Source organism: Calonectris borealis, chromosome 1 (assembly GCF_964195595.1).
Source record: "Calonectris borealis chromosome 1, bCalBor7.hap1.2, whole genome shotgun sequence".
Lineage (NCBI taxonomy): Eukaryota > Metazoa > Chordata > Aves > Procellariiformes > Procellariidae > Calonectris > Calonectris borealis.
The window spans coordinates 200,358,176-200,371,053 of NC_134312.1; the positions used below are offsets into that span (position 1 = coordinate 200,358,176).

A 12,878-nucleotide genomic window follows, 5' to 3' on the forward strand; every position below is an offset into this window, starting at 1 on the left:
ATGCTGTTGGCTCTCCACAGTAATTTATCAGAAGTTAATTGTTTATCACTGAAGCTTAAGTGGATTCCTTATCTATCAATTAACTAAATATAAATTATAAAAAATAGTTCATCTTTGCACAGATAGGCATATTTGAACTTCATTATTTTAAGCAGCTTCAGCATTATACAATGTTTAGCTCACAAGTTAAAAGTAGCTCAGTTATTTTGAAAAGTGATTTATAAAAAAGCCCTTTACATTTTTTCTCCAAATATTATTGCAGGGCAGATGGTTCAGATTCTGTTGTTTAACCACCCTTGTTATGCGCTCTCTATCTTTAGCTCATTCGGTCTATTTTGACGCTATCACGTCTTTGTGTTTGTTCAGGCTTTTCACTTAAGGCGGTATTTCAAAGGAAAACACTGGAATTTTCCTTCAAAAGGGGGGAAAATACTTTCACCTTGTAGAAAGGACATGTTCCTATGTAAAAAAAAAATAGAAGCCTCCTCTTGGCACGCGGCCCAGCAGTACTATCAGCACAATCTAGCAGCTTGGCAGCTTTGCATGTTGCCATGTTCCCCTTGAGAATTAGAGGGAAGCTATTCTCCGCCTTCGCGAGCCTGCCAAAGGATGGAGGACTTTGATCCTTCAGGGTAACGTTAGAGTAGTTCTCCTCCCAGGTACTAAATGTGACAAAGCACATTTAATTTATTTGCCTTTTATATAAACATTGAATGTTTTCAGTGAGAATCCGAAGATTTAGTGTAGGCCTTTTATTAATACCAAATAAACTTTAATTTCTTGATTAGACATGAACATTGATGAGTCTCTGGATAGGGAATTTTACCTTCAGAGCACTAAAAACAAAAGTAAAAACTTTATTAAATAATAATGTGGCTTACTTTAATAACCTATTTAATACGATGTTAAACTACATTTTTTATATTTCTAAGATTCGATCTTTCAAGTCTTGCTATAAGTCTATTTTCTTTTTGCAAGTCATTTTTTAACTCTTTTATTTCAGGGTTGATATCTTATGCAGAGTACCTATTTTTGCTGACAATCCTCACAAGTAAGTATTATATGTTTAAAATACATATGCATAAATACTCAGCTACTAACAGCTTTCCAGGAACTTTTTCTGATAGTTTTTAACTTCTAAATTTCTACATTATAGTAAAACATAAAGAACTATTGTATATAGAGTGATAAAGCATTAATATAAATGGATATAGCCTTAACAGATTGCAACTTACTTCCATAGCATCATCATTGGTCCATAGCAGTACTTCAAAAATCATGATAGTCCCTGCACCATAGCATCAGTAAAGTCTTTCAAGAGACTTTGAGAGAGGGGAGACATTGGTTACAGGACCACATAATAAGGGGAAGAAGAACAGTGGGGGAGGATAAATAATTTGATTTCTGGATAGTAGTTTTAGTCATTTTGAACAATGAGACATTAACATTATAGCTCATGCAGTGGTGTAAAAAGCTGTTGTGGTGTCTGAAAGGTTGTTGCCTATTACTCATGTGTTCACATTTGCAATGGATGATATACATAAACAGCAGACTTCTGCAGTGTCTTTTTGTTTGACTTTTTAATGCTTCCCCCCCCCCCCATTCCTTTTGACGTTATTTCTTCCAAGTATTTTGCATGTATTTCTGCCCCCTCCTTTGCGTCCTTCCTTTTTCTCTATCAGACACTTTTTTAATAAAATTTTTTATTTGGTACTTGCTGTATCTGCAAGGAGCAGGCATTTTTTGATTGTGCGTGGAAGTGATCTTGGATTTCTGGCTTTCCTCACCCATATGTACTCTGTGCCACACTTGCCACTTCCCTGTGCTGTTCTGATGAAGTGTAGGTGATGCTGGAAAATACCGAGATTTGAGATAAGATGTGTGCAGTGAGCATTATGCAGTGAGACCCATAGACTAGTAGTGAAGTAGTCCACGTGCATGTCCATGTAATGGTCTACATGCACTCTTGTTTGACTGACTTACACAGGTCTAACATTTTAAGCAAGGGACAAAACCAGGCATACTAGATCTCATAGTATCAGTGGATGGGGAAAGGTGAGAAGGAAGCAATCGTTCTTATCCCAATGGACTGTAGATGCTTGAGCCTCATCACTTCCGTGGCTGCGAGGTCCATGGCCAGGGCTTAAACAAATTGTCAAATTTTCCTTGCTCTAGAAATCCACTCTGTCACAGTGTAGTAAGAACAAGTAGTGTTGGACTCCAGAGTCCAGTCTTCACAGACAACGGCTGTCAGTACACACCTCTCGCACAGTTTAGGTAGGCCTTTTACAGCTTACGTCATTTCTCAGCAGAACTGCATCGGTTCCTACTAGGAACTTCAACTAGTACACTATTACTTAGTATATATAAATAACCTATTTACCATGCAAATGTACTGTTTCACCAGTAGTGACTGTCCAGTGCTACACACAACTTGAACATGAGTTATACCATGTGTTCAAGTGCTTTTTAAAACCAGAAATAATGTAGGAGTCTAGCCCAGTTAGAAAGCTGATTTAAAAATACTTGTTGCAACTCAAAGAAGAGGGATTTTTTTAAAAAAAAAAAAAGCACAACCACGTTATAACTTCAGAAGAATACGTTAATTAAAGTTGCAGAAATAGGTGCCAAAGATTCTATTTCTTTAAAAATCTGTGGCAGTGGAAAGTAAATTCATGCTGATTTATTGGCTGAAACAATTAGAAAGTTGAAGCAGTGTCAGACAAAGTTGTTCCACTTCTCCAGACAAATAAGTAACACTATTTTTTACGGAATTTATATAGGAATGTATTGAACTGCAAAAACAACGGCTTTGGTTACACAGAGTGTTATCATACCAATCAATTTGAAAGCAAATGTCAACAAGTGTTAGTTCCTCTATCTTTGCCTAACAAGCATCCCATGTCAGTCAGCCCCCAGTGACACAACCTGTCTCTCTCGCTAGTGAGAATTAATGTGAAATTTCTTAAAGCAGCCATTAATATTTAAATGACTTCTTCTAAGTCACCAACAGAGCAATAGGGAAACATGAAAAGAGTCACCAGGTTTCCAGAGTCCTGGTTCCAGGACACTGCTGACCAGACCATGCTGCCTGTCATACAAAAGCACCATCTGTAACAACACTGGACTTGAAAATGTAATTTTGCAGCAGACAATGGCTTTATTTTGCCCCCTGTGATCCCCTTTTCTCTTTTCTGTGTGCCTTGTGTCATGGTTACCTTTTTTCTTCCAGTGCTGTACTGAATTTCATTTCCAGCAATTGGTTAATGGAGCTTCTGGTGAAGGAGCCCAGGAACTGAAATTATCACCTTGACTCAGAGCTTCGTTTCAATTAGCCAGTCACACAAGTTGACAGCTTGGTCAACATAGGAATGGTTGCAGGGGAAGCACCTAAGTCTAACCTGCACTCACAGCTAGGATGAAGCTCTTCTGTTCAGATTTTGGAATTTTGCCTGATTCTAATTAAATACAAATATATCTGAGGTAGTCTTTGAACTATGCTTATTTTACGAACACATACCTTTGCGGTTACATCATATCAGATAAGTATGTCATCTCTGAACAGTATAAGCAGCTTTAGGTCCTATATTTTCAGTAACAGCTCTCTTATCTGAAAATTGCAATACAGATGGTATGAATTTACTATTAAATATGTCAATTACTTTCATTCTCTAAATATGTTATAGGGTAGGCTCTTCTTGCTTTTGTACTAGTAACACAGATCTAGTGTGTGGCATCTCCATGGAAAGGAAGCCAGTTTTGATTATTACAACCTAGTTGCTGGGGAAGGGCCCTGCTATGCAGATTGCAACGGTATTTATAAAATATCCCTGCATCACAAGGTTGCTCCATAGAGAACGTTAGTTGGCTGCTGAAGATGTAGTTATTTCTAAAATGTAAAAATAGTACTTTCTTTAACCATCTTGTTATCACTTAAAAGGAACAGGATATTTCTTTAACTTGTTCCCTTGCAGAAAGATTCTCTTAAAAAAAAGCAAGACTTAAAACTTTACAGGCTGGAGCTGGAAGAATATATTTCCAAAAGAAAAACTCTAAAGACATTAGGGTTTTTTAGAGATACTGCTTCACTGGCCTCGTGAGTCCAACATTGTTCTTGGAAACATGAACGTATTCTAGAGACGATAAATCCGTGGCTTTCATATTAATGACTTGACTGGGTTGTGGAATTAATTCACCTGCTCCAGAAATTACTGGCATAAGTGCTTGCTACTGCAGTGAACTGTAACTACATTTCAGTGGCATGCTGCTCCTGTGTGGGCTTGCTAATGAGCAAGGCCACCTCCTGTAAGCAAAGTAAGATCAGGAAATTGTGGGAAGGAGCTCAAAACAGACTGTGGTTTTATAGCGCCTGCAAGACTCAGAACTCATTACATTTTTTGTGTTGAAAAGAAACATCCACTCGGTCAAGGAAATGCAGGGTAAAATTGTATAAAATTCCTGAAAAAATCAGCTTGATGGGAGTCATACAAAACATGCTTTTGTCCAAAAAGGCCAGAAAGAGTGGTTTATTACTTCTCAGTAACATTTGAGTACATTGTTTAGGGAGGGAGGAGAAGAGAAGAACAAAAAGGCCTGGGGCTAACGCAGCGGGAGCAGGAGCCGAGCGAGCTGGCCGCGATTACAAGGTCAGTCTGTTTGCTAAGGGAAGACTAGGGAAGACTGCAAATACTGGCCTACAGTAATGCATGCAAGAAGTACCTGAGGAGTACACTAGCTCTTTCACGCAATTTGGGAGTAATTATTGGTTTCTCAAGGCACTTTCCAGTCTTCCCACCTGAAAGGAGCTCTAATAAACAAGGCAGAGCTAGACTTCAGAAGTGACACATGGAATTATGGAGACCTGTATAGAGAATATCTAAGACCAGGACAGTAAGACATACAACATTTTCACAGTCATTGGGATCAGAGGGACATTCGTGGCTGTACTTAGGCACTGCTGGCATTTCCTGCTTTGCCATTGCATTAATTATCCCTTGAAATGGTAGTAAAAAGGTGTTTTAAAAGTTTGCTTATATTGGAGGAGGTACATATGGCTTACTGGAAATATCATGGACATGCATAACAATGGAGAACTGAACCATAGGCAATGTTCCTTTTGCATTAAATATTTAAGGACGTGTGTGTGTGTGTGTGTGTACAATAAAGTTCTTTCGCAATTTATTGCAGAACCCCAGACTGGATTTCAGATTGCCTTTAAAATGTTGGATACAGATGGCAATGAACAAGTCGAAAAGAAAGAATTCTTTAAGGTATGTGGATTTATGTGCATATTAATTTTAAAGCATTTAAATAGTTCCATGGGTTATATTTGCTAAATGAAGATTCATTAAAATCTTCAAGTCTATTTTTCAGTCCAGTCTATGATCACATACTTACTAAAATACTTTATGTGAAAGTAGCACTACCGAAGCATTGCTATAGAAGTACTTCTTATATTTGAATCAACTTTTATAAATGTTACCTTTGACTTGTATCTAAAAATCTGTTACTGGGAAGGTAGGAGTTGGTATGCATCCCTTAATCCCATGAGCTAATTTAAATAATCATCTGGAGAAGTCTTTTATTTTCTAAATATTTTTAATATTTTTTTTTAATTCACCATCCTCTCTTGGTTTTTATTAATTTAGTTTGCTGTTGCACAGGTTTTTTACCAATTCACACTTTGAAGAGTAACAGCAGTTTTTCTCATATTTTGTATAAAATATGGAGGAGAAAAGCAGATGCTTAAAAAACAAAGCAAATCTTGCTCTGATGTTTCAAAGAAGAATAGGCTTAATTATATAGCTTATTCAACTTTTAAGTATTTAACAGGAGACTGTTAACTAAATACTTCTTGTCAAAAGTCAAAATGTAAAATTAACAAACATAGTTTTTAATAGACTCCCTCAGCTTAATTCAGATCCTTCATCCGTATTGGAGGTGAATTTTATAGGAAGCTGAAATGGCTACTACAATGCAAATTATTTTCTGTCACTAGGATAAAGTTAAAAATAGTCGTTAATGCAACAACTCTAGAGAACCATAGAATCTAAAACTCATAAAGATGCATCTGTTGATAGAGGAATTACCAAAAATTATTTACGTGTACTTAGCCTTAAACTCTGAATTAATGATACAATAGCATGTATTTTGCACTGATAACCATTTTTTCAGTGAATTGTCCCTTAGCAAGATTACAATGGATGAGTTGTACTTAAATATATTTTAAAATATTTTTAAATACTTTTCGACTTAGTAGTACTATTTGAAAATAATACTTGAAATTAGACCATTTCCCAAGACGGTGTTCCCAGAAGCCCCTAACTGAGCCTGTGGATACCCTGCACTCATTTGTTGCTACAAAAAATCTTTTAAGCTTGAAGAATTTGCTCTGTTAAAATGTTAATTATTCTGCTGGTTAAAAAGAAATCAAATTCTAAGTAAAGCCTTTATTTTTAACCTACTAAATCTTGTACAATCCTAGTGAATTGTTATCAGAGTAGCAGTTCCCCGATCACCGAAATATGTCTGTTACGGCTGTTTTGTTCATCTACAAAACAGTATGTTACAGGGGAAAGTAAGTCCATGAACACAAGTGAACATATTCAGCCTGTAGTGCCTCTGCACCAAAATGCCATGTTAGCAGTACTTCCTTTAAGTAGGTACTGTGTCAGTTAAGCAAATAAGGAGATTCTTGCAGAAATACAGCACAACGCTCTTTGGGAGATGTACAGTATGTCATATATTTAATATCCGTTACCCATTTCAGGTAATTCTGATTGAATCAGCCAGTATGAACAACAGAAAGTCATCAAAAGTAGAGGTGAAAACATTATACAAATCATTACAAATAATTTGATTCCTGTAGAGGCAATCAAATTAAATGAAAATTATTCTAGTTAAATTGTTACTTTGCATTTCCTTTATGGGCTGTAATTGTAATGTCAACTCACAAGAATTATTAAATTCAAAGAAGTCCCACAGGATGCAAGCTAGTCAAAAGATGAGTTTTCTCACATGACTGTTTACATAACATTTATAAGCGGTGACTATTTCAAAGCAAAACTTGATTTTTATAGGTTATTTTAAAAATAAAACTTCTAGAATGTAAGAATCTGGAAAAATGTGTGTGCATTAATCTCTGTATACTCTAGTTCTGTATGCATCATAGAAAGCTTCTGTATATCTAATAAATCGGTCAGCTGTGTGGCTAATTTGCCACTTGTCTTGTCCCAGTTGGCATCTCAGAAAAATTTGTCTGAACTATTCTATTAGTTATTTCCACACTATATTTGACAATAATATCAGGAAACATATGTAAGGAAAGGGCAGTGGAAAAGAGTAGCAAAGAAGCAGTCATTAGGAGGCAGTTACTGTAAGGCAGGATGTGATGGGAAGAGAAATTCCAGTGCTACTTCATTCTCTTGCTTTGTCACCTCTACTGGTTAGACATCTATGTACATCTACATTATCTGTTGATCTAGACTGTAAATTCTTTGAGGTAAGAACTTTGCCTTTTTGTTTGCAAAATGTCCATCGTTCTTTGAATTGCGTATATCTCAACTCTCACGTGTTACTGGATAAACAGGCACAAGATGTGTCACGTCAATCATTCAGGAAAGGGAGAAGGGTGACAAGCAGACTCTACAACCCAAGTCCTGAGTGCCTGCAGCACATGATGGAGACAGGCTGTTCAGATCTGTACGGATCAGACACTGAAGGAGTGCGAGATGCAGGATTTCCCAGTAGATTCAGTGCTCTTCGCTAACATAAATGAATGTTCAGGAAAGGAGATCTTGAATGCAATTCCGTGTTTTGAAGGAGAGAATTTATCTTGTCCTCCATAGCGTTTCCATTTCTATGCACATTTTCCTCCTTTCCAGTAGGAGTTAAAAGTCTGTCCCTTCCCAGGGACAGACTCTTGTTCTCTCTCCTCTCTACTTCTTTGTAATCAAGCCAGTCTATTTTTAATTTCTGCTTCATCCATGTTTCAATGGTAAACATTGACAATACAAAAGACATTTCAGTATTAGGGCCCAGAATCACAGCAGTCTATATTTTGAGGTGGACATCCACAAGGATTTGTTGCTTTGCCCTGCAACTCCAGGGTGAAGAAGACATGGTAGAAATGGCATGTTCACAGATGTTAGTTGCCATCCTATAATCAGCCCCTGCCAGAGTGCAAAGAATTGTTTCTCAGAACCATATTATCTGCACCTTTGTGAGGACAGTGAGCTACTTCTGTGAACTCTGCACTTCCAAGACATTCACATGAGACTTGGTGAGGGGGGTTTCCAGACATGCACTTAATAACCCATGCACATTAATCTGAGACCTCCCATCAAGAATAAGGCTACCAAAGATTCCAAAATCCCCAGCAAGTGAGGAATTTCCCTAACGCTGTCCTGATGAAAGATTTCTAAGTAAAATTAATGACAGTTCAAAACTGTTGGGAATGGAGGTAGGGTGATTCTGATGGCACATGCAAGAGCTATGTGGTTTAAACTTTCTAAATAGACTGTCTTTATATACTTGTCCTGGACAGCAGATACACAAAAAACTTGTAGAGGTTCATCTAGGGCTGAATGAACCAGCACCCAACACTGTCAGCAGCTGTGATGGTTTGATACAGAACACCTCTGCAGTCCCAGAATATCCACAAGCACTAACTTCTCTTAAACAACAGCAAGATGCAAAATAACCTTTTTTTTTTTTTTTAGGACTGTCATAGCCTTTCTGCCAGCTCTTGTCTGCTTCAGAAAAGATTACTTCTTAGTATGTCTGTAGTAAAGAGACATCAGTTGTGCATAATAGGTCTCATTATCTTTGAATTAGCCATTAGTATCTTCCAGTGATGAATAGATATAAATATTAAATACAGATAAATGTTACATGGAGCAGTTGAGTATTAGAGTCCGTTTCTTGAGGGCAGAATTCTTCTCCCTCTGTGAGTAGTTGCTGCACTGTGCTGGAAAAAAATCTACAAACTACTGGAAGTAGTTTCAAGCACTATAAGGATTTACACACAGTGTAAGAAAACAATAAACTAAATCTTCCAGAACACTTGTGAAAAAGAACTATATATGTGTATGTCTGTGTTCTTTAGTAGTCTCTGCAGATTTTTTAAGAGTCATTTAAAAATAAAATCCAAAAGAAAAAAATCATATTTTCTCTTGTTTGGAAAGTATTTGCTGTTATATTTCTTGTGTGTGAGCAAAAGATGGATTTTTCAGGTAAGAAAAAATTTAATTTTTCAGTGAGAATATGGTCGAGCAGTTGTGTTTTTATCCAGAGCTCTATATTGCTATTTTGCCATGAAGAAATTCATAATGCTTTTACTGTACTAGTCAATTGTTCTTTAAGTGATCAAAAATAGAAGGAATTTGGAGAAACTTGGAAGAACTGGTACTGTTTAATTGTCTTGTTACAGTATTTATTTTGATAAATACCATCAAGGCATGCCATTTAAAAATAATAGAAAGTAATTATCCTGAGGAACTCAAAAACTGAGGCTATAAAAAAAAAACAGAACAGGTGAATTAGTCAAAATTTGAACGCCAAGGGAAGACCTTTGGTGACAGGAACAGTTAGCCGTTTTTTCCTACTCACTACTTACAAGCCCATATTGCTTCTCTGAACGACATAACAAAAAAAAGGAAAAAAATAAAGCTCTAAGAAGATATTTCAAAACCCCACAAAATAATGGCTATGCAAATCTGGTCATGGATTTTTTTTCCCAGTTTTAATGGGCAGGCTGAGGAATCACTCAGAAATGTTTGAGAAGCAAACCAGCAGCTTCGAAAATCCTGAGCTTTAAAAGCATCTTTCCTAAAGTCTCCAAATCCAGAGTGCTCAGTGGAAGTCCATATCTATACCTGAAATGTAATAAGTCCCTTATTCTTTCATTTTTGCTGTCCTTTTGAGGATTCATGCAAATGTCTGTGAAAGGTAGGTATACCTTGTGCTATGTTAAATCACTCATTCTTGTGGCAGTGTTGACCTCCCAAGCTGAGATACAGTCAAAGAAACCTCGCAGCTGAGATATACTTGAGGTGCTGCAAATTAATGCACTTTCTATATTACCTTAAAGCTCTACTTGGGGCAGTGGAAATTATGTTTTTAAATGTGAGTCATTTCAGTACTTCTAAAAGTCTTCTCAGCTAACACATTCAAGACTCATTTATTTGTGGGGTGGAGGGGAAACTCAAGCCACATTCTGCTTAATGCCATTTCTGAAAATACGTTTGCTTATTTAATTAAACTATTCTTTGTTGTTAGTTGTATAGTGCCTCATTTGAACAGGTATGTTTTTCATGTCTAGAAGATCACATCTGTAGCAGAACTATGTAAAGCTGTCTAGGAGGACAGCATGAAAATTGAAATGAAAATGAAAATGAAAATTAGAGATTGCAGCCCCAAAAAGGACTGTCGTGGTTTAACCTGGCAGCAGCCAAATACCACGCAGCCGCTCACTCACTCCCCCCACCCCCAGCGGGACGGGGAGCGAATCGGAAGGGTGAAAGTAAGAAAAACTCGTGGGTTGAGATAAAGACAGTTTAATAGGGAAAGCAAAAGCCGCGCACGCAAGCAAAGCAAAACAAGGAATTCATTCACCACTTCCCATCGGCAGGCAGGTGTTCAGCCATCGCCAGGAAAGCAGGGCTCCATCACGTGTAACGGTTACTTGGGAAGACACACGCCATCACTCCGAACGCCCTCCCTCCTTCTTCTTCACCCAGCCTTATATGCTGAGCATGACGTCATGTGGTATGGAATAGCCTATTGGCCAGCTGGGCCAGCCGCCCTGGCCACACTCCCTCCCAGCCCCCTGCACATCTGGCAGGGCATGGGAAGATGAAAAGTCCTTGACTAGCGTAAACAATACCTAGTAACAACCAAAACATCAGCGTGTCATCAACATTATTCTCACACTACATCCAAAACACAGCACTATACCAGTTAATAGGAAGAAAATCAACTCCATCCCAGCCAAAACCAGGACATTTCTGAAAAAGGAGACTCTTGTAAGACCAAATTTGTAATTTTCCTGTGTTTTTTTCATGTTTTACAAATACAGCTACAGAGAATCATTGGGAAGGAAGATGATTTGAAAACAGCTGGAGACGAAACAATATTTCAGGTATGAAATAGAGATACATTTTTCTTTACAAAAGCATTGTCATATTTCCTGTGAACTTTGTTATTTTTTTTCAGAGTTTTTAGATAAGTATATAAGGATCAGTATTAGTGCTTTAATTAAATGAAAGTGCATGATTTGTTGACTGCTTTCTAACTGGGAAAGAAAAATGTCATTTCTGAATCTCCTGATGAAAAGTATGCAATTAATGTATTTTATTACTGTGTGATCACGCCGTTATTTAGTTTCTGTAAGCCTCTGTTTCAAAGTAACTCTCTTCTATTTATGAAAAACTCAGAAAATATTCTGTATCACCATATGAGAAAAGATGGCTTTCCAAATAGAAATTGATACCTTAAACTTACCTAAATGGTGCTGTTGCAGTAATATCAGCTTATTCTGAGTTGGTTTGAAATGTAATTGCTGTCATTGAGGTGACAAAGGCAAGGATTACTTTATTTAGGTCCACTTCCAGAAAGAAATGGCTTAGATGCAGACCAGAAGAAGAAACAACCTTAGAGTATGATCTTCCAACTGTGTTAGAAGTTTCACTGGATTGCAGACCATTAGCAAATGGCAAATACAGCTCGTCAATGAAAGGAGCAGGTAAATTCCTGCTCTCTTCTGGCTGTTTTCCCCTGAATCCTGCCAGTGTAACCTACCTTCTTCCCCGAGTGGAGTCTTTGCTAGCTGCCATCTCTTTTTCAGTCTCTAGTTAGCACAGAGACAAGATATTCTGTAGCCCAGATGAGACTGAATGAGACTGAAAACAGAGAGGGGGAAGTCCTGAGCATACTGAAAACACCTCAGAAGCTGATGAACCGGGGCGAAGGAGGGGGACAGTACAGATGGGTTATCTCCAGCTATTACTATAAGGTGCTGCTTGCATCAGCAGCACTACTTTTGTTGCATGCTTAAATTGGATGGTGTAGCTGAAGGATATTTTTCTCACCACAAACTTGCTTTCAGTTGTAAACTGAAAATGGGTAATCAGGCGTGGGGCAGCAACTGCTCGTGTTGGAAGCATTCAATAAGAAGTTTATACAGGGCTCTGCTTTATAAACCTATCATGCATCAGCACTTTCTACAAAGAGTTGATCCAGCTCATATTCTTTACTTTTTCACCTGCCTGGGGAAAAAATGGAAGTGGCAGTATTGCTAACACCTTTAATATTTACTAGGCATAAACAAAAACTGTCTTCTGATGCATAAAGGTTTTGCTCCCTCAGTATGCATCCAGAGTTCAGTTAAAAATTGACTCACTAACAACCATCACCTTTCTTGAATCTTTTCATCAGTCACCAGATTAAAATAGCTAGGATTAATAGGGTTGTCTGCTCCTCAAAACCAATCTCAATTGAGACTTAACTGCCATGACAGTGAAAGAAAAAGGATCTTTATTCTGCATGAATGCACAGCTATAGTATAATATTTCCAGAGAAACTTTGATACAGTTGGACAGATTTAGTTATAAACACATAAGCTTATTGGGAGCTAATTAAATACCTGAGCCTGAATGTCTCTATTTTGTTTTTTGTCTTGCTTCAAATTTTGTCTTCAGAATTCTCCATTGAGAAAAATCTGAAGTTATTGTTACCAGAAAATATTATTTAATAGAGTTTCTTAGCAGATTATAAATGGAATTATAGTCTGTTCAAAAGAAGAATTAAATAGCTTTGGGGGGAGTTTCAGCTATCTTGAAATTCTTTGGTCTCTGTATTTCTACTTGGCAAAGTCCAAA

The 12,878-nt window shown here is 37.3% G+C and overlaps 1 protein-coding gene across 1 annotated transcript in view; it reads left to right on the forward strand.

Annotated features, from left to right (window-relative positions):
- MICU2 (mitochondrial calcium uptake 2) overlaps positions 1-12,878 on the forward strand; it is a 154,084-nt gene that overhangs the window by 115,126 nt on the left and 26,080 nt on the right. Inside the window, exons 5-7 of the mRNA XM_075139933.1 lie at positions 1,004-1,051; positions 5,188-5,270; positions 11,078-11,140. Coding sequence (XP_074996034.1) covers positions 1,004-1,051; positions 5,188-5,270; positions 11,078-11,140 — 194 coding nt within the window. The remainder of the gene's footprint in view (positions 1-1,003; positions 1,052-5,187; positions 5,271-11,077; positions 11,141-12,878) is intronic.